The following is a 17,858-nucleotide window of genomic DNA, read 5'->3' on the forward strand; positions in this document are numbered from 1 at the left end:
CCAACAAAAGGTGATAGTTATGGTGAAGGAAAATATGGTGCTACTGGTGGCGACACTAAGGGGTTGTTTGGTATAGTGTATAAGAATAATGCAAAATAGGGTGTATTAGTAATATTTGCATTAGTTATGCTTGTATTTTTCTTATGCAGTATTTGGTTTGATGTATTAAAAATAACATGAATTACATTATTTTTTTTTACAAAATACCATCCATATATATGTTGGAAAGGATGCGATTTTTTTTATTTAGGGATAATAGTGTCTTTAATTACGTTAATACATACATTGGATCCATTGCATTACTAATACTATGAATTTTGGGATATTAATCATACACACCTCAATACACAATAGAGTGTATAACTAATGCAAACATTAGTTAAACATAAGGTGTAAAAATATAGCAAATAATGTACTAGTCGTACATATTAAACCAATGCATACATTAACTTTCTAATACATTCTATCAAACAATCCTTAAATGAAAAGGCAGTGATTATTACGATGTTGCTAGTAGTGAAAGTGGAGGGGAAAGAAGAAGAACAGACAGTGGTAATGTAAGAGGAGGAAATAATGATAATGATGGTGAATTAGGAAGAGGTATTAATGATGGCGTAGTGATGATAACAACGACGACAACAATAAAAGGATGTGGAAGAATGGGTGGATTGGTGTTAGAGGAGGAGTGGCGGTACACCGGTATGGAGAATTTTTTGTGTAAATAATAAAAATTAAAGGTTTTAAATGTCATTAATACTAATTTTAAAATTGTTACCTCTACTCAATAATTAATATTTTATTATTTTTTTTTTCAAAAAAAATTGTCGGCCTTAATTAATTTTTCCATTAAACAAAAGGCCAAAATCAAATTTCTTTTTCCCCAAGAAAAAAATATATATAAAAAAAAAGTAGAAAGACCCGACTCCGAACCATTGTGGCCCAAAGCTTAGTTACTTCCGCTCCCACACTTGCCCTCCCTATTGTTCCTTTTTTCAGCTCGTTCGTCGGAGCTCCGATTAGTTCACTGCCGGAATCCGGTAATTCCCCCTCTCTTCCTCGCCGTTAAAAATCTCTCTCTCTCTATAGTCTTTTGAAGTTAAATTTGAGCTAAAATTGTGAATCTAATATTATTGTTAGCAACTTAGAAAATGTATATTTATGGGGTTTTGGTGGTTTACATAGTTAGATTTGATGATTTTGTTAAAAAGGGAAGGTTGATGTACTATAGCCTCTGCTATGTGTGAGGTCCATGGAAGGGCGGGACCACAAGTGTCCCTTTTTTTTTTTTTATGTTATTTGGATTAATTCCACGGGATACGTGCAAACTCCTATCAGCGTCAGCTATTAGGTAACTCTGTCTTTCAAGGTTATATTTCTAAGAGGCTGTTTCTGCAGCTTGAACTGTGAACTAGGAAAGTTGGATAAAAAAGTTGTTTTTTAGGTTTTTTCAATTGTCCACATAAAATGGTAAAATAGAAAGAATAGAAGGACAAAAAAGAAGAGAATACTTAGATTTCATGATCTGTTAAAAGGGAAGTCTGGTGCGTTAAAAAATATTTGTTAATAACAATGGTGTCAAGCTTTACTAATTCCACGGGATACTGCAACCTAAGTTGTTCGGAGACTCTAAAAATGTTGCCGTATCCGTGTTGGATCCTCCAAAAATGCACTACTTTTGAAGGATCCGACACACACCCCATGATAGTTTTGAAGTTCGAGTAGCATAGCCTGCAACTGTGCAGCCGTCCACTCGCAACAGGTGCTAGGTTACCTAGGTAACTCTGTCCATCAAGATTAGAACAGATGGAAAGAATCAAAGAAATCACCTAGTGTGTTGTCTCTGTTGGGAACCACTAGGTCACCCCTTTAGGTGCCCAAGTGTCTATTGTATGCAACTTTATCTTGTATTTCTAAGAGGTTGTTTCTATGGCTTGGACCTATGAACTAGGAACGTTGGGGGAAAAATGTTTCTAGGTTTCCACAATTGTCCCTATAAAATGGTAAAATAGAAAGAATAGAAAAAAAAAAGAAGAGAATACTTAGATTTCATGATTTGTTAAAATGGCAGGGCAGTTTGGTGCATTAAAAATTATTTTTTGATAACCATGGTGTCAAGCTGGACTAATTCCACGGGATACCTGCAACCTAAGTTTCTCGGACTCTAATAAAAATGTTTCCGCATCCGTGTTGGATCCTCCAAAAATGCACTACTTTTGAAGGATCTGACACGCACACCCATGATATTTTTGAAGAGTTTGAGCAACATAGCCTGCAACCTTGCAACCGTCTACCAGCAACAGGTGCTAGGTAACTCTGTCCACCAAGGTTGAAACAGATGGGAAGAAATCAGCTGGTGTGTTGTCCCCATTGGTAATTGAATTGAACCTAAGATTGAACCACTAGGTCACACCTTTAGGTGCACAAGTGTCTATTGTATGCAACTTTATCTTGTATTTCTGAGAGGTTGTTTCTATGGCTTGAACTTGTGAACTAGGAACTTTGGGGGCAAATTATTTCTAGTTTTTTTCTATTGTCCCCATAAAATGGTAAAATAGAAAGAATAGAAGGAAAAAAAAAGAGAATACTTAGATTTTTCCTGATCTGTTAAAAGGGTTGTTAAAAAGCAGTCTGGTGAACTAAAACCTCCAGTTATCTTTGGGGTCTAGGGAAGGGCCGAACCACAAGGTTTTATTCTACGGCAGCTTTACTCTGCATTTCTACAAGAAACACAAATAATTATTTCTAGGGTTCTCCATTTCCTCCACAAAATGGTAAAATTGAAAGAGAATAGAGGAAACTTATTGGGATTTATGTAAAATTAATTTGAGCTGAAGTTTAATGATATTTTATCTTTCTTTGGCTAAAATTATGCTATTGTTATGAACGTAACGTTGTGTGTTTGTGGGTTTTTTACTGTTGATATACTGTGAGGAACTAGGAAAGCTGGGATCCTTTGTTTCCTAGGGTTCTCCATTCCCCCATAAAATGGTGAGTAGAAGGAGAAAAAGGAAGCACTATGGGGATTCTTGCTCCCTACTCCTATACCCATATCTTTTAATTTCTGCAGCTCTTTTAAAGTTAATTTGAGCTGGAGTCTAATCATATTTTTATCCTACTTTTGGCTAAGATTATGAATCTGATGCTGTTGCTATGACTTAAGCGTTGTGTGTTTGACGTTTTTCATTGTAGATCTCATCTAAGTCCACCACACTGTAGTAGACAGTGAATTAGGTATCAGAACATTGTTTTGTTGCTGGCATTTGGCTGTCAACTCCCTTAGTGGTTTTTAATAAATAAAAAAGAAAAGAGAAAAATCAGTTCCGTTATTGTATAAAGATCTCCGGAAGGTTATAGCAGGTGGCCCAGTGATATGTCCAGGACTGCGCAAGCTAGCCCAGATGTGGTCTAGGACGATCCTTCCTTCATGAGCTAGCTTTTGTGGTTGAGTTAGGCCCATGGTCTATTTAACATGGTATTAGAGACCAGCCTATCCCATTTCATTTATAGATGTTGGGATCCCATCTTATAGCTCCAGGTGTCCAGTCGTGGGCATGTGGGGAGTGTTAAGTTCCACATCATTCTGTTAGGAATGGGAAGACCTTATATAGTCTTGGGCAATACTCCCCTTATGAGCTAGATTTTGAGGTTGAGTTAACAGATGCCGTCTAATCGGAAAAAACCAAATCATAGAGCGAGATATAGAAAAAACAAAATGTTAAACTGCCAAGAAAGATTTTTGGCCATTGATTCTTGTCCTGGGTGTTTTGGTAAGTTTTGTGTTTGTGGTTCTAACTTCAACATGATCTTCAACAACTAAAGTAAATAGGACACACTCACAATTAAGTCAATGATTCCAAATCCCTAATTGCGCCTTCCCTTGGCTCGTTATTTTTCAGGGTCTCTACTGAAGACTAGCATTTAATCCAATGGGTGATAGTCAGTATTCTTTCTCACTTACCACTTTCAGGTAGGGATTTATGGAAGCACTGTATGTATATCGATCTATATATACCTTTTCTTCTTTTGACTGCAGTTTCTCTTATCATGGTTTGTTGTGACATAGTCCATCTGGAAAGCTGGTTCAGATTGAACATGCCTTGACTGCAGTTGGATCTGGTCAAACGTCACTGGGGATTAAAGGTAACTCAAGTTATAATAAGTGCATCTTTTATGTCTATAGGTACTTGAGTGTATGGTTAACTATTAATGTCCAATTACTGACATCTTGGCAGTATTGACTATTGCATAAAACCAAAGATTCTGCCTGTCATTATGTTGGTTAGTATTGAATCACGAATCCATAAATAAATTTTATTTAGAGCATGCCGCAGATAGAAGCTCTTGATTATTTCGAATTAGATCTTGTCCGTTTTACTTATCATAATTGATTTGGATCTCAATGGCTTTTTGCAATAGAGCCGATGTTAGATCTTGTGCTTACGCCTTTCATTTAGTCAAGAATGTATTTGCAATGTGATAGATGTATTTTACTATAATCGTTCTATTAAAAAAAAAAAGGCAGCTTGGTGCACTAAAGCTCCCGCTATGCGCAGGGTCCGGGGAAGGGCCTGACCACAAGGATCTGTTGTATGCAGCCTTATATCGTAAAAAGGATTCCTTATGATTAAGTTGGATAATTGTGTTTTCCTTTTTATCTGATAATAAATTTTCTAGTTCTTTCATAGTGATTTTTACATTTGTTATGGATGTTTGCAGCTGCTAATGGTGTTGTAATTGCAACTGAGAAGAAACTACCCTCTATCCTGGTTGATGAAACATCTGTAAGTATTGCTCTTTAGGATCATCCTTCAGAGTCTACTCATGAGTCTTGACTGATTGTACTACTTGTTGACAAATTCCTGGTGTGGCATCTTTATAGCTTCACCTAGATTGCAAGAATTTATAGTTTTGTGCTTATTTCCAGTAATCACTAGGTAGGTATTTGCTTAGATGTTAAGATTGTACGAAAATGATAGTGGTGTTCGGTTTACTGCTATCAAGAGTAAGTCTCCAAATATCTCAAAATACTGTCATAAGGTTACAACGTATCAACAAGTGCATTCAAGGTCATGGTTGTTGGTCTTAAATGCTTCTCCTCTGTACTGTAGCACTCTGGATCTGGTTCATCCTGTTTTCTTGTTTCTGTATTAGTTGTATGCTTCCTGACTACTGGTGTGTTTTGGAATAAGTGGCAATTTCAATAGATTTCTCACCTTTTTGCCGTATATCCCTTAACATTTTCCATACTAACATCTTCATTCCCCCTCATTTATATGTACAATTCAGGTGCAAAAGATTCAAACTTTGACACCAAATATTGGAGTAGTTTACAGGTGAGATCCTTTATCTTTATCGGCTCCAGTTATCCTTTTCAGATTCCAGGATAAGAGGATGTGTGGTGAACATGGCTAGTGTTGTATGTAAAACTGTATAATCCTTTGTGGTGGGTGAGCTCTTTTATTAGTTTTGTTTCTTGACTTAGGTTATTTACCAAAAGAAAAAGAAAAAGAAAAAATTGACCTGGGTCATGGATTCTTTTCTCACATGTTTAAGGTCAACCATGAAATGAGTTCAACACAATGGGATTTTTTTTCCGACTATACATAAAATTGAGCTGGCTCTTGGATGTTTATTCACATTTGTCCCAGTGAATCACACTTGCAATTGATAGATTATGGAATTCGGTACCAGAATTTCCACGAAAAAGAATGTGCAAGTTCGGTTAACTATCCCAACTCCAGTAGTATTTATAACAAGCAGCGTCAGGTTTAGTAATAGGCACATCTCAAGTATCTTCACATTGGCAGTTTGATGGAGTCAGGTTAACATACTTCATAAGATGCGAGGGAATGAGTTTGTGACTTAGTGCTTATTTTCCCCGTCTGATCTCCTTAGTTTGATGGACCCAGCTTGAACATATTTAACTTTTCTTCCTCAATTTTTCTAGTGGTCAAGGCATATTCCTGACTGACACCTCTGATCTTTGTTGCAGCGGCATGGGCCCTGATTCTCGAGTTTTGGTGCGAAAAAGTAGAAAGCAGGCTGAGCAATATTATAGACTCTATAAAGTATGGATTAGTTTTTACCATTCTCAAGATTGATTTATGTGGTGTTTGGAGTTACTATGTGATATAATACCATTTTGCGGGTCCAATATGCTGGCATTTGATACAATTATCTTAAAAATTAACATTAAACATAATTAGGACATTGAAGGAGTTCTTGAGAGTATGATTTCTTGATATTGTTTCTGTCAAGAGTACATTTTTTCCTTGCTTTCTGGGAGCAGATGTGTTTTTTTTCCTCCTTTGTCCCTTTTCAACTAGGAGCATTATGGTCAGTGAAGATTCATGTAGCCGATCCCAACTTGTTTGGAATCAGAGCATAGCAGTTGTTGTTGTGTCCTTTTCAACTATTGAGCGATGCTGAATTTTTAAGCATAACTTATGTATAATGTTTTTGCCTAATGTGTTGTCTATATAGGAACCAATACCAGTCACACAACTGGTGAGGGAAACTGCTGCTGTCATGCAGGAATTCACCCAATCAGGGTAACTGCTGTTTTATATCATAATTCACTGAACATTTGTCCTATATTAGCAATTTGCGTCTTTTACTTGTTTATTCTTTTTAAGTCATTTATATCTGTTGTTTTTATCTTATGAGGCTTATTGACACATTTTATGACGCTTCAAAGATTAACTTTGATAATTTTCTTATTAAGTGATGTGGTTGACCTCTCTTGTCCTGTTAATTTAGTAATCATCACGATGATGTATTTACAGGGAAAAGTTTAAGGAGGTCAGCCTGTTCTTAATTGATTCGACACTGTTAAAATTCTTGAAGCACATTACTTGGCGAACATTTGCTAAATGTGTAGCTTGTGACACAGATGATGATACATTTTTGCCTCAAATGGTATTAATGAATGGTAGAGAAAGTGGTCTGTAGTGTGCGTAATAAACCAACTCCTTGACATATCCATATATTGAAAGCATCCTTGCCCTCATTTTCTAGTGGAACCTTGTTGACAAATTTGTATGTTGGTTTTGGAAGTAGGGAATTTGGAAAAGAAGCAGCAGTTTTTACCTTGTATGTGAATATCATGTGAGAAGGGAAGACAGTGAAAATACTGCTACAATTTTGATGTTCTTGTGATTTCGGTTCTCTATGTTCTTCCTTTTATTTATTCCTCTTCTCCATGCTCTTTTTTGCTTGGGTTCAAAGTATCAGTTGGAAAAAATGCTGCTTATGTTATGCTAAACTAGATTTTCTTGGTCTTTATCAGTTTATGATTTTTAATGTCAGATACACAGTGGGGAGTCATTTTGTGTAGTCTTCTTGAGCAATCTCTTAATTCTGTCCATTCCCTTTTGTGCTTTATGCAGTGGTGTAAGGCCATTCGGTGTTTCACTCTTGGTTGCGGGGTATGATGACAAGGGTCCTCAGCTATATCAGGTATATCATCTACCTCTTTGTTCTGGTGTGTTCACTTGTTTCTTTATGGGGTTTACTGTTATTAAGGTGCATATGAGCTACTTGCCTATTCTTGGTTGGTCTATCATTCATTCCCATACTTCACCTGTAACTTCTCTCACCTGATTATTGTAGAACGCCTCTTTGTATGACCTGTTTAACCCATAAAGGCTCCTGGTTTATGATCCATGAATTGTCTAAATATTCAGTTTATTTTTCTCATTTAGGTGGATCCATCAGGTTCTTACTTTTCTTGGAAGGCCTCAGCCATGGGGAAGAATGTGTCTAATGCGAAGACGTTTCTAGAGAAGAGGTAAGTTATTATGGACTTTTGTACCCCTCACGTTTGAGCTTTAGCTTTCCAAGTTGATCAGACTTTTGTCATACTGGTAGTCCAATCACAGTTACTCTATTCAAAGGCACACTTCAAGCACAGATCAATTAATAGAAAATACCACTAGAAGTTTTAAAAGGTCCTTCTTGGACACTACCTTGTGAACTGAACTCTAAAAACCCTTGGTTTATCCCATGACACTATACTACCTTCTGATAATTCCCGCAAACATCCAATTCCACCCAATGCCTTTTGGACGACGAGCTTTCTCCATCTTTAACAGTTCAAGTTCTTAGTATCACATTATATCCTCCCTGTTTCTTCTTTTACCAAAAGCAGGGAAGTGGTAGAGACTATGATTTCCCGTAGAAACATTCTCGATAGGTAACACCTATTTGTGTATATATTATAGTGCAAGTATAACTTTGTGGTGGGCAAGGAACCTGCGTCATTTTGCAACTATCAAGTTAGGTAGAATTTCGGAGTAGAAGACAGCCAGCAGAGCTAGTGCGTCAATTGTTAGATCTTCTCTTTGTATTCTTGCAAGTGTATGTGTAAGATCCCGTGTGCCTTTGTCAAGAAATTTGAATCATCTTAGTCTCATCAGTCATCACCCATTAGGATTCTTATTACGCTTGGATGTGCCATCTCTAAATTACAATTCAGTAAGTATAATTATCAAGCCAACCATCATGACGAGAGGTGGGTCGGAGGGTGGTGAAAAGGAGAAGGGATTGCTGTCTAGGGTAGTCTCTACTGATTGTTAGTTCACGAAATCATCAACTCTGCAAGTTTCACATGAATGGACAGACTTCTACTAACGCAGAGGGTTAAGTCATAAATGAAATAGGTGATAATTAACTGATCAAGTTTGAAGCAAACATCCACCAGTGAACATTTGCCTATTGCTGACTGATAGTAGCAGCAACTTGCGGTTGGAATTGTTGAAACTCTTGTAACCCCAGAAGGATGTAAAGTATTTTTCCTTTTCCAATTGTAAAACGTTTTCCACATTGTGACATCAAAAATGGACCATCATGCTATTTGCCAGCTAACAGCCAATCTGAAGTGGTTTTGATGATTACTGCTGAACTTCTATTTGCTTCTAAAACTGATATTCATGCTTCTCGCAGGTACACTGAGGAATTGGAACTTGATGATGCCGTACACACTGCTATACTTACCCTGAAAGAGGGGTAAGCATCTTAACTTTTTTCACGTATCCATTGTTGTTGTAGTCGTGAGTATCTCCCCTTGGTACATTGTGTTTCTACACGTCCCTGTACTTTTCTTGGAAAAGGTTGTGATTCTGATCCCCCTCTGTTATCTTTGATTCATCGGTTAACATCAGAATTAGAACAGAAGTTACCTTGTTTGTCATCTCAGAAGTAGGCTACACCGAAATTGTCATGCACTCAGTACTCGCACACTGCATTGCCACAGAATGTTTTGCTTCATGAGCCTCTGAGTAGATCCTTAACGATAATCGTACTTTCTGTGTCCATCCAGATTTGAGGGGCAGATCTCCGGAAAAAACATCGAGATTGGCATCATTGGTAATGACAAAGTATTCAGGCAAGTGTTCTCTTTGTCCCTAATTCATAAGCTGATGTCTTTTTTTGAACTGGTTATTAAACTCTACTAGTTCATTTCTTTGCAGAGTTCTAACACCAGCTGAAATCGACGATTACCTACAAGAAGTGGAATAGACTCTTCTTATCTAATGTCGACGAAATTTAGTTATCAGGAAAGAAGCACACTCTGGAGTTTGATATGGCACAACCATCTGAAAATCTTGTGAACTTTGCTTTGTTGCTTTTTCTTTGTGACAGTTTGATTATGGGTCAGCTATATGAGGATCCTGTTGATTTTTCTTTCCAACAGTTTGACCTTTTATTAAAACTTAGAAGAGTTATGGTTGTTCCCATCTTTTCTTTTGCCCCAAAAAATTAATATAATTTTGGAAAAATAACAAACACACACCTTTAACTTATCATATTTACACAAATTTCATCCTTACAAAGTAATTATAATTATTTCAGCTAATTATGTATCTTTGTTGGATGTATCGGAGTTAATTATGTATCCGAACACACTCAAAGTCAGAAAAAATGTATCGGAAGGTAATTATGTATCTTTACAAAGGAAAACATGTATTTTCGATGGATGTATTCTGTATTTTGACAAATCTAGAATCAGAAAAAATGTATTGGAACTAATTATGAATCTTTATAAAGGAAAAAATGTGTATTCGTTGAATGTATTGGGAGTTAATCATGTGTTTCGATAGATCTAAAAATTGAGATTTTCAGTAATTTTGTAAAATATTAGAATTTTTTATAATTAAGTTTCAAATTATTGGAATTTATATTGTTTGAACCCCTTTTCTGTGTTTGAAATAGACTGCAAAAGGAGACAGGAAAATTGAAATGCCTTGATACTTGAGATGGGACTTGAACTTATTGTGAAGTCTAATTGTGAAGGTAGAGAGGTGATTTTTAATAGATTTCGTTCAAGTATAATATGTCAAAGTAGGTTAGAAGGGGAACTACAACAATTAACATCACTATGTCAATATAATAAATTCCCTGTTTGGAAAAGAAAGTTATTTGAGAGGCAGAGGTTTGAATATAAACTTCCTCTCTTTGGAGCGAAAAGAGTTTTTCTAGTGTGTGCATTGTTCCATCTATTAGAGATAGATGGTTCATTTTGGAGATTTGATGCGGTTATGAGTACTATTGAGCGTTGATGACATTTGGTTCTCCAGATTTTTAAAGGTCGTTGGGAGTACACCGAACACAACGTGACATGTGGTGCTCTTCCAGTTTCTGGACCCTACAAGGTAAGACCAAATACAAATGATTGTTGTGGTTTAGTCTTTTTTCGAACCTCGTGCATTACAAGAGCTTGTACGTGTGTATGACTTCACAAGTGTCTTCTATCAGTATTTTAAATTGGTAATGGATATGTCCTTTACATCACTTGGTTGTTAAGTGGATGAACATAAACATAAAAAAGTAAACGATTAAAATATAAAATAATAAGAACCCAGCAACAAGTAGCTCTCGTAGCTCAGTTGGTTAGAGCACCCGTTTAGTAAGCGGGAGGTCTTGAGTTCGACTCTCAACGAGAGCATGAGCATTCTTTGATTTTTATCTCATGTTTGCTGTATATATTAGTTGATACAGAATTATTTATTCCGGGACAAATAATTTAAGTAACTTTTAATTTTACGATCTTAAATTAAAGTTCATGTATCAAAATACTTTTTAATCTTATTGTCATCTTAAATATATTATGTGAAAAATTGAAATTAAAATATTGACAAAAAAGGAAATGATCATTCCTTTTTAAATGAACTAAATACTAAATATGTCATTATTATTATTATCTCCATTCTATTTTATGTGTCGTTATTTGATCAGACACGAAATTTAAGAAATAAGTGATGATTTTGTAAAGTTTACAAAATTGTTTCATTTAAAGTTATTTTAATGTTTAATTTTTATTGTCTTTTCTTAATAAGTGGGACCCATTAAAAATAAAATGGAAATGGTGCCATTAAGACATTCTTTTTGGGACAGATAAAAAAGAAAATGCCGACACATAAAATAGAACGAAGAGGGTCATTTGGTTGGGAAAGAATCATCTCGGAATAATTAATTTTAGGATTATTTATCCCATCATATATATGGAGTAACTTATCCAATCACTATAACGAGATAAGTAATCACGAAACTAACTTATACCTCTAATCAAATACGGAATAAACTAATCTTGCATTTTATAGGGAAATTATTTATAACTTACATGAAACTTGAAAGGAACAAGCTTCATTAGGGGTCATTTCGTACAAATCAAAAACTCTAAAGGACTAAGAGTGGAATTACCCATTTATCAAAGCCCTTTGTTTGTAATTTTTCATACACAGAACAAAATGGTCAGAGGCAAAGAAAAACGAAAAAAGAGGAAAGTGAAAGAGGAATCAAAAATCCCGTCACTGAAAAACCCTTCGTTCGTCGGAACCAAAAAAATCGGAAAATGGCGGCGGCTGCATCTAAAGAACGTGAGAACTTCGTCTACCTCGCTAAACTTGCTGAACAAGCTGAACGATATGATGGTTAGCGCTTCTTTTTTCTCTATCTATTGATGTATTTTTTTTGTTTTTATCGATTTTTTGAGCTCAAATTGGTGGTTTTTTGAACTTAAATTGGTGATTTTTTGAGCTCAAATTGGTGATTTTTTCTTTGAGCTCAAACGATGTAGTTCAAATTGGTAATTTTTTGTGCTCAAATTGGTGATTTTTGAGCTTAAATCGATGATTTTTTTGAGCTCAAATTGGTGATTTTTTGAGCTCGAATTGATGATTTGTTTTTTGAACTCAAGTCGATGATTATTTGACCTCAAATTGGTGATTTTTAAAAACTCAAATTGGTGATTTTTGAACTCGAATTGATAATTTGTTGAACTCAAATTGATGATTTTCTGAGCTCAAATTGATTATTTTTTGAGATCAAATTGGTATTTTTTGAGCTCAATTTGATAAGTTTATGATTTATATGTTTAATTTGACTGGTCACTCCGATTACCTCGCAATTGATTATCAAACTTCATTTATTAATATGATTAATCACTCAAAGAACGGGAAAACTTCGTCTACCTCTCGAAACAAGCTGAACGATATGATGGTTAGCGCTTCTTTTTCTCTATAGATTGACGTATATTTTTGTTTTTATCATTTTTTTGAGCTCAAATTGATGATTTTGACCCAAAGTTTATTTTTTTGAACTCAGATTGATGATTTGTTTTTTTTTTTAAAACTCACATTGATGATTTTTGGACCTCAAGTTGATTTTTTTTTTAAAACTCAAATTGATGATTTTTGGACCTCAAATTGGTGATTTTTGGAGCTCAAATTGAGGATTTTTTTTAACTCAAATTGGTGATTTTTTTTTTTGGAGCTCAAGTTGGTGATTTTTTGAGCTCAAATTGGTGATATCTGGACCTCAAGTTGATGATTTGTTTGAGCTCAAATTGGTTATCTTTTGATCTCAACTTGATGATTTTTTTGAACTCAAATTGGTGATCTTTGTAGCTCAAATTGATGATTTTTTTACCTCAATTTGTTAATTTTGAACTCAAATTGATGATTTTTTGAGCTGAAATTGATTTTTTTCGGGGACACAAATTGATGATTTTGTGGTTTGTATGTTTAATTTGACTGATTTTGCTATCTAATTACTCCGGTTATATTTATCAAACTTCATTTATTAATATTATTGATCACTCAAAGAACGTGAAAACTTCGTCTACCTCGCTAAACTCGCTGAACGATGTGATGGTTAGCGCTTCTTTTTCTCTATAGATTGATGTATTTTTTTGTTTTTATCGATTTTTTGAGCTCAAATTGGTGGTTTTCGAGCTCAAATTGGTGATTTTTATGGGTGATTTTTGAGCTCGAATTGATGATTTTTTTGAACTCAAATTGGTGATTTTCGGACCTCAAATCGGTAATTGTTTGAGCTCAAATTGATGATTTTTTGAGCTGAAATTAATTATTTTCGGCACTAAAATTTATGATTTTGTGATTTATATGTTTTGATAACTCCGATTACCTTCCAAATCGACTATCAAACCTCATTTATTAATATTATTAATCACTCAAAGAACGCGGAAATTTTGTATACCTCGCTGAACAAGCTGAACGCTATGATGGTTAGCGCTTTTTTTTCCCTCTCTCCACACGTATAATTTTGTTTTTATCGATATTTTGGAGCTCAAATTGATGATTTTGTGAGCTCAAATTCATGATATTTTAAAAACTGAAATTGATTATTTTTTGAGCTCAAATTGATGATGTTTTGAACTCAAATTGATGATTTTGTGATTTATATGTTTAATTTGATCGATGCTTAGTCGAAAAAACCTTCACAATTGAATATCAAACTTGTACTGGTCTCTAAGGTGGCCGAGCAAGCTGAAAGCTATTATGGTTAGGGATCTCTTTTCTCTCTGTATACATATAATTTTTTGTTTCTATCAATTTTTCATGAGCTCAAATTGATGATTGATTTGATATATATGTTTTATTTGACTAATTTTGACATCTGATTACTCGGAAAACCTTCAAATTCGATTGTCATTTTTTTTGTATTGATTTTTGTGAGTTTAAATTAATGATTCTTTGTTATTTGTGTGCTTAATTTGACTGATTTTGATAACTGATTGCTTAATTAAAAGCGAATATCAAACTTCATATGATTTAATTAAGCTGAATGCTACAATAGTTAGGTTTAGGTTTTTGGTTCTGTCTATAGATATAATATTTTGTTCGTATTGAGCTCAAATTGATTTTTTTTTGATTTATATGTTATTTTACTGATTTTGAAATCTGATTGCTCCGATTACTTTTCAAAATTGGCTATCAAACTTCATTTATTAAGATGATATAGTAAAATCATACTGTAGTGGTAGCTTATGGTTACGTTGCTAAGCTCACAAAGCTAGCTGAATGCTATTGCTACGATGGTTAGTTTTTTTTCCTCTCTGTACAACAACATACCCATACCCAGTGTATTCCCACAACAGATAGAGATAAATGTTTGTTTGCATAGACTTTTTGATCGGAAATTACTATTATTATTATTATTTTTGGTTTGATTTATATGTTAAGTTGGACTGATTTTATAGCTGATTACTTAGCAAGCCTTCAAAATTGAATATCGAACTTCATTTCTTCGAATTTATTAGTATCTACTTGATTAATGTTTTTGTTCTTTGATCTGTCTGCTTCATTGGGGTAATATCCTTATTTGATATTCAACAAACTTTATGATAAAAGTTGAAACTTCATTGAAGCCAGACAAAAAGGCTATGGTTGAAGACAGTAGTAAGATCATACGTGCAATGGTCCAAATACTATTAATAATACATAAAAATCAAGAGTGGTGCATTCTTGTCTCACTATGCATCATCGTTGGGAGAGCAATAAAAAGAATTCAAAGAGACTTCTTTGATTGGATGGAAATGGATAAAAAAAATATATTAAATTGTAACATGGTTTTTGACGTTTTGGTTCTTCCTAAAATGTGTATTACTTTATAGTGTATATAAGGTGAAACTATAGATTAAACCAATAAGATTACTCCAGTAAAATTTGAGTACTTCGCCGTGGATTGATTTTGTTTGATGTGTTTCTTCTCCCCCTTTGGTTAAAACTGATTTAGGTGTTTTTGTTGTCAGTAGTTAGAATTTATATTTGGACACTATTTTACAGAGATGGTTGATGCAATGAAGAAGGTCGCAAATATGGACGTTGAATTGACTGTGGAGGAGAGGAATTTGCTTTCTGTTGGGTATAAGAATGTCGTAGGTGCGAGGAGAGCATCATGGAGGATCTTATCCTCTATTGAGCAGAAGGAGGAGTCGAGAGGAAATGAGCATAATGCAAAACGGATCAAGGAGTACCGTCATAAGGTTGAAACAGAGCTTACCAACATTTGCAATGATATCATGACTGTGATTGATGAGCATCTTATTCCCTCGTGTCCTGCTGGCGAATCGTCTGTATTTTACTATAAGATGTGAGGGCTTTTACATTAAATCAGCTTGAGTAGGAAATATTGTATTTGGTGGTTTAGGAAGTTCTAAACTTCAGTGGTTGTTCATTTATGTTGGGTTTATCTTTGTGTACAGGAAAGGGGATTATTATCGCTATCTTGCAGAGTTCAAAAGCAGTGATGATAAGAAAGAAGTTTCTGATCTTTCATTGAAGGCATATCAGGTAATGGTTGCTTGTACCTAGCTTCTTCTAGCAAAAAATAGAGGTACATTTATAAGTGGTCACCCCCTTTTACTTGGTTCAGACTTTTTATGCAAGAACTGAAAGGTCTACCATTTGATTACTCCGTGTTGAAAGACTTCAATTCAAGATTTTGATCTCTTAAAGCAGCTTTGCTATACATTGCGGGTGCACATGCACATGTACGTTTGTGTGTGCCTGTGTCTGTGTCTGTGTGCACACATATATGTCTGTATCTGATTGAAGATTAAACTCCTTAATGCCAGAGAGACTCTTTTTGAGTGCTAACGTCGTGGATGTCAATTTTAGGATGGACAGTCTTTTTGAATAGAATTCTTCTTCAGTTAGACTGCACTACACATGAAAATCCCTTTCATTTCTGATTCGTGAAGGTTCGAAAGGATCCCGGATGAGAAGGTTACTTTTTTCCCTTAGGTTAAAAATCTGTTTTTTCCCTTTGGTAATGTATAAATGCTAGCTGGGAAGTTAACAGATAACAATTCTATACAATCTATGAGAATCTAGACTCTGATATATTGGTTGCAGCCTACAAGTGTGGGGTTCAGTTTTTGCCATGTTAACTAGACTCCTTTATATATTCTCGGTTCTTTCAATTTCATGATGCACCGCACAACAAAAGGTGATACTCAAGTGCTTTGTCATTTTTCTTTTAATGTTTTATTATCTTTTGAACTTTTGCAAACCATTACATTTTTTTAGTCCAAGTTTTGGTACTTGGCCATTGGAAAGCAATGACCTTTTCCATAAAAATATGATGTCCTTATGGGAGTTCATCTAATCTTATTTCAACTTTTCAGTATAAGAAACGTTATGCATAAACTCTATTGTCATGTTTGAATGTAGTTGTGTTTGATTATACAACATGTGAATCTATATTTATCTCGTTCTGCTTATTTTTCCTTCTAAACCTCATGTGCAGTCAGCTACAACTACCGCTGAGGCTGAATTACCACCTACCCACCCCATTAGGTTGGGTTTGGCTTTGAATTTCTCTGTTTTCTACTATGAGATCCTGAACTCTCCTGAAAGGTCTGTTATTTTTTGGATTATCATTTTCTTGAAGTCTGCTCGTGACCAGTATATAATCTCAAATTGATTATAATCTATCTTCTCCAGGGCATGCCACCTTGCAAAGCAGGCTTTTGATGAAGCAATATCAGAGTTGGATACCCTGAATGAGGAGTCCTACAAAGATAGCACCTTGATTATGCAGCTTCTGAGGGACAATCTCACCTTGTGGACTTCTGATATTCCAGAGGATCCAGGTATACTTCGAGTCATATTCTCAATTGCCTTGATGTGTGTATAATCTATGATTAGCGATTACGGATTCAGTTAGCTTGTTATGGTTGCTAGGATAGTGCACTTTTCTCTCTTTTATTTTTATTTTTCTGTTGGAAGGCTGAGACCACTTTCGTTTGGGCTTTATTTGAACTTTCTGACTGTCCTTCTCTAGTATAGTTGACCGTAGTTTTTGAGTATTATGAATTGTAACTTGTCAATCAAGATATCAGATATCTTCAGGAAAATTATATCTTTTTTACAACATTCTACATGGCATTTGTGAACTTTGGAGTGTAGTGTATTGCTGGAAAAATAAGTATAGAAAAAACAAGAGTTGTAGGTCTAGAAAAAACATGATGCCTTCGCCAACATTGTAAAGCCATTACATTAACTCTTTGGCCTTCTCAACAGAAGATGCCCAAAAGGGAGATGCTACCACAAGCAAAACTGGACCTGAGGGCGCCGAGGTGAGATCTTTGTACATCTTTCTGGTCCTTTATTCAAACAATTATTAATTTTTCACCAACACTCGATTCCTTTACCTTCCAACCTATTCTGAACCATATCTTTTATTCTATTTTTGCAGTGAGGGGCCAAACAATTAGAATCTATCATCTGTATTTGTACAAGGGAGGAGGATGAAACACTGAGGGTGCTTGTTCTTTAGGGTCCTATAATATATGCTTATTTTATAGTCCTGTTGTGTCATAGTTTGTTCGATTATCAGTTGGATGTGCGTGTATTGTTCGATTTTGCATCCCAGTGCTATTTCCCTCCCTAACACAGTGAGTTGTTGTTCAGTCCTGTTTTAGTTGATTGGTCTGTTCTACAGAGGTAGCTTTTAGTTTTCACATGACTGCTGCAGCCAAATGGGAGGATATCAGTTTGTTCGTCCTCTCAACCTTTATGATCTAAATTTTACCAAATTTTAATATATTTCTT

General features: G+C 35.0%; 2 protein-coding genes and 1 non-coding gene across 6 annotated transcripts; all 3 read left to right on the forward strand.

Moving 5' to 3' along the window:
• The first annotated feature begins 779 nt into the window (after positions 1-779).
• On the forward strand, positions 780-9,737 carry LOC107845275 (proteasome subunit alpha type-2-A). The gene is made up of 12 exons (XM_016689503.2): positions 780-1,037; positions 3,897-3,967; positions 4,064-4,140; positions 4,717-4,781; positions 5,287-5,333; positions 5,993-6,068; positions 6,484-6,551; positions 7,389-7,458; positions 7,704-7,789; positions 8,944-9,006; positions 9,320-9,385; positions 9,471-9,737. The coding sequence occupies exons 2-12, from the start codon at positions 3,927-3,929 to the stop codon at positions 9,517-9,519; spliced, it is 708 nt and encodes a 235-aa protein (XP_016544989.1). The 5' UTR covers positions 780-1,037; positions 3,897-3,926; the 3' UTR covers positions 9,520-9,737.
• Positions 9,738-10,871: 1,134 nt separating this feature from the next.
• On the forward strand, positions 10,872-10,945 carry TRNAT-AGU. Its single transcript has one exon. It is a non-coding gene; the product is annotated as a tRNA-Thr (tRNA).
• An 800-nt stretch (positions 10,946-11,745) lies between these two features.
• Positions 11,746-17,850, forward strand: LOC107845276 (14-3-3 protein 9). 4 transcript variants are annotated; one of them, XM_016689504.2, is made up of 7 exons: positions 11,746-11,930; positions 15,087-15,393; positions 15,506-15,593; positions 16,552-16,661; positions 16,749-16,897; positions 17,328-17,383; positions 17,503-17,850. In XM_016689504.2, the coding sequence occupies exons 1-7, from the start codon at positions 11,852-11,854 to the stop codon at positions 17,503-17,505; spliced, it is 792 nt and encodes a 263-aa protein (XP_016544990.1). In that variant the 5' UTR covers positions 11,746-11,851; the 3' UTR covers positions 17,506-17,850. The 4 variants fall into 4 exon arrangements, with proteins under 4 accessions (XP_016544990.1, XP_016544991.1, XP_016544992.1 ...); XM_016689505.2 differs by having other exon boundaries at positions 11,751-11,930; positions 17,331-17,383; XM_016689506.2 differs by lacking the exon at positions 11,746-11,930 and adding an exon at positions 12,452-12,498.
• The last annotated feature ends 8 nt before the right edge of the window (positions 17,851-17,858 follow it).

This window comes from Capsicum annuum, chromosome 10 (assembly GCF_002878395.1).
Source record: "Capsicum annuum cultivar UCD-10X-F1 chromosome 10, UCD10Xv1.1, whole genome shotgun sequence".
NCBI lineage: Eukaryota > Viridiplantae > Streptophyta > Magnoliopsida > Solanales > Solanaceae > Capsicum > Capsicum annuum.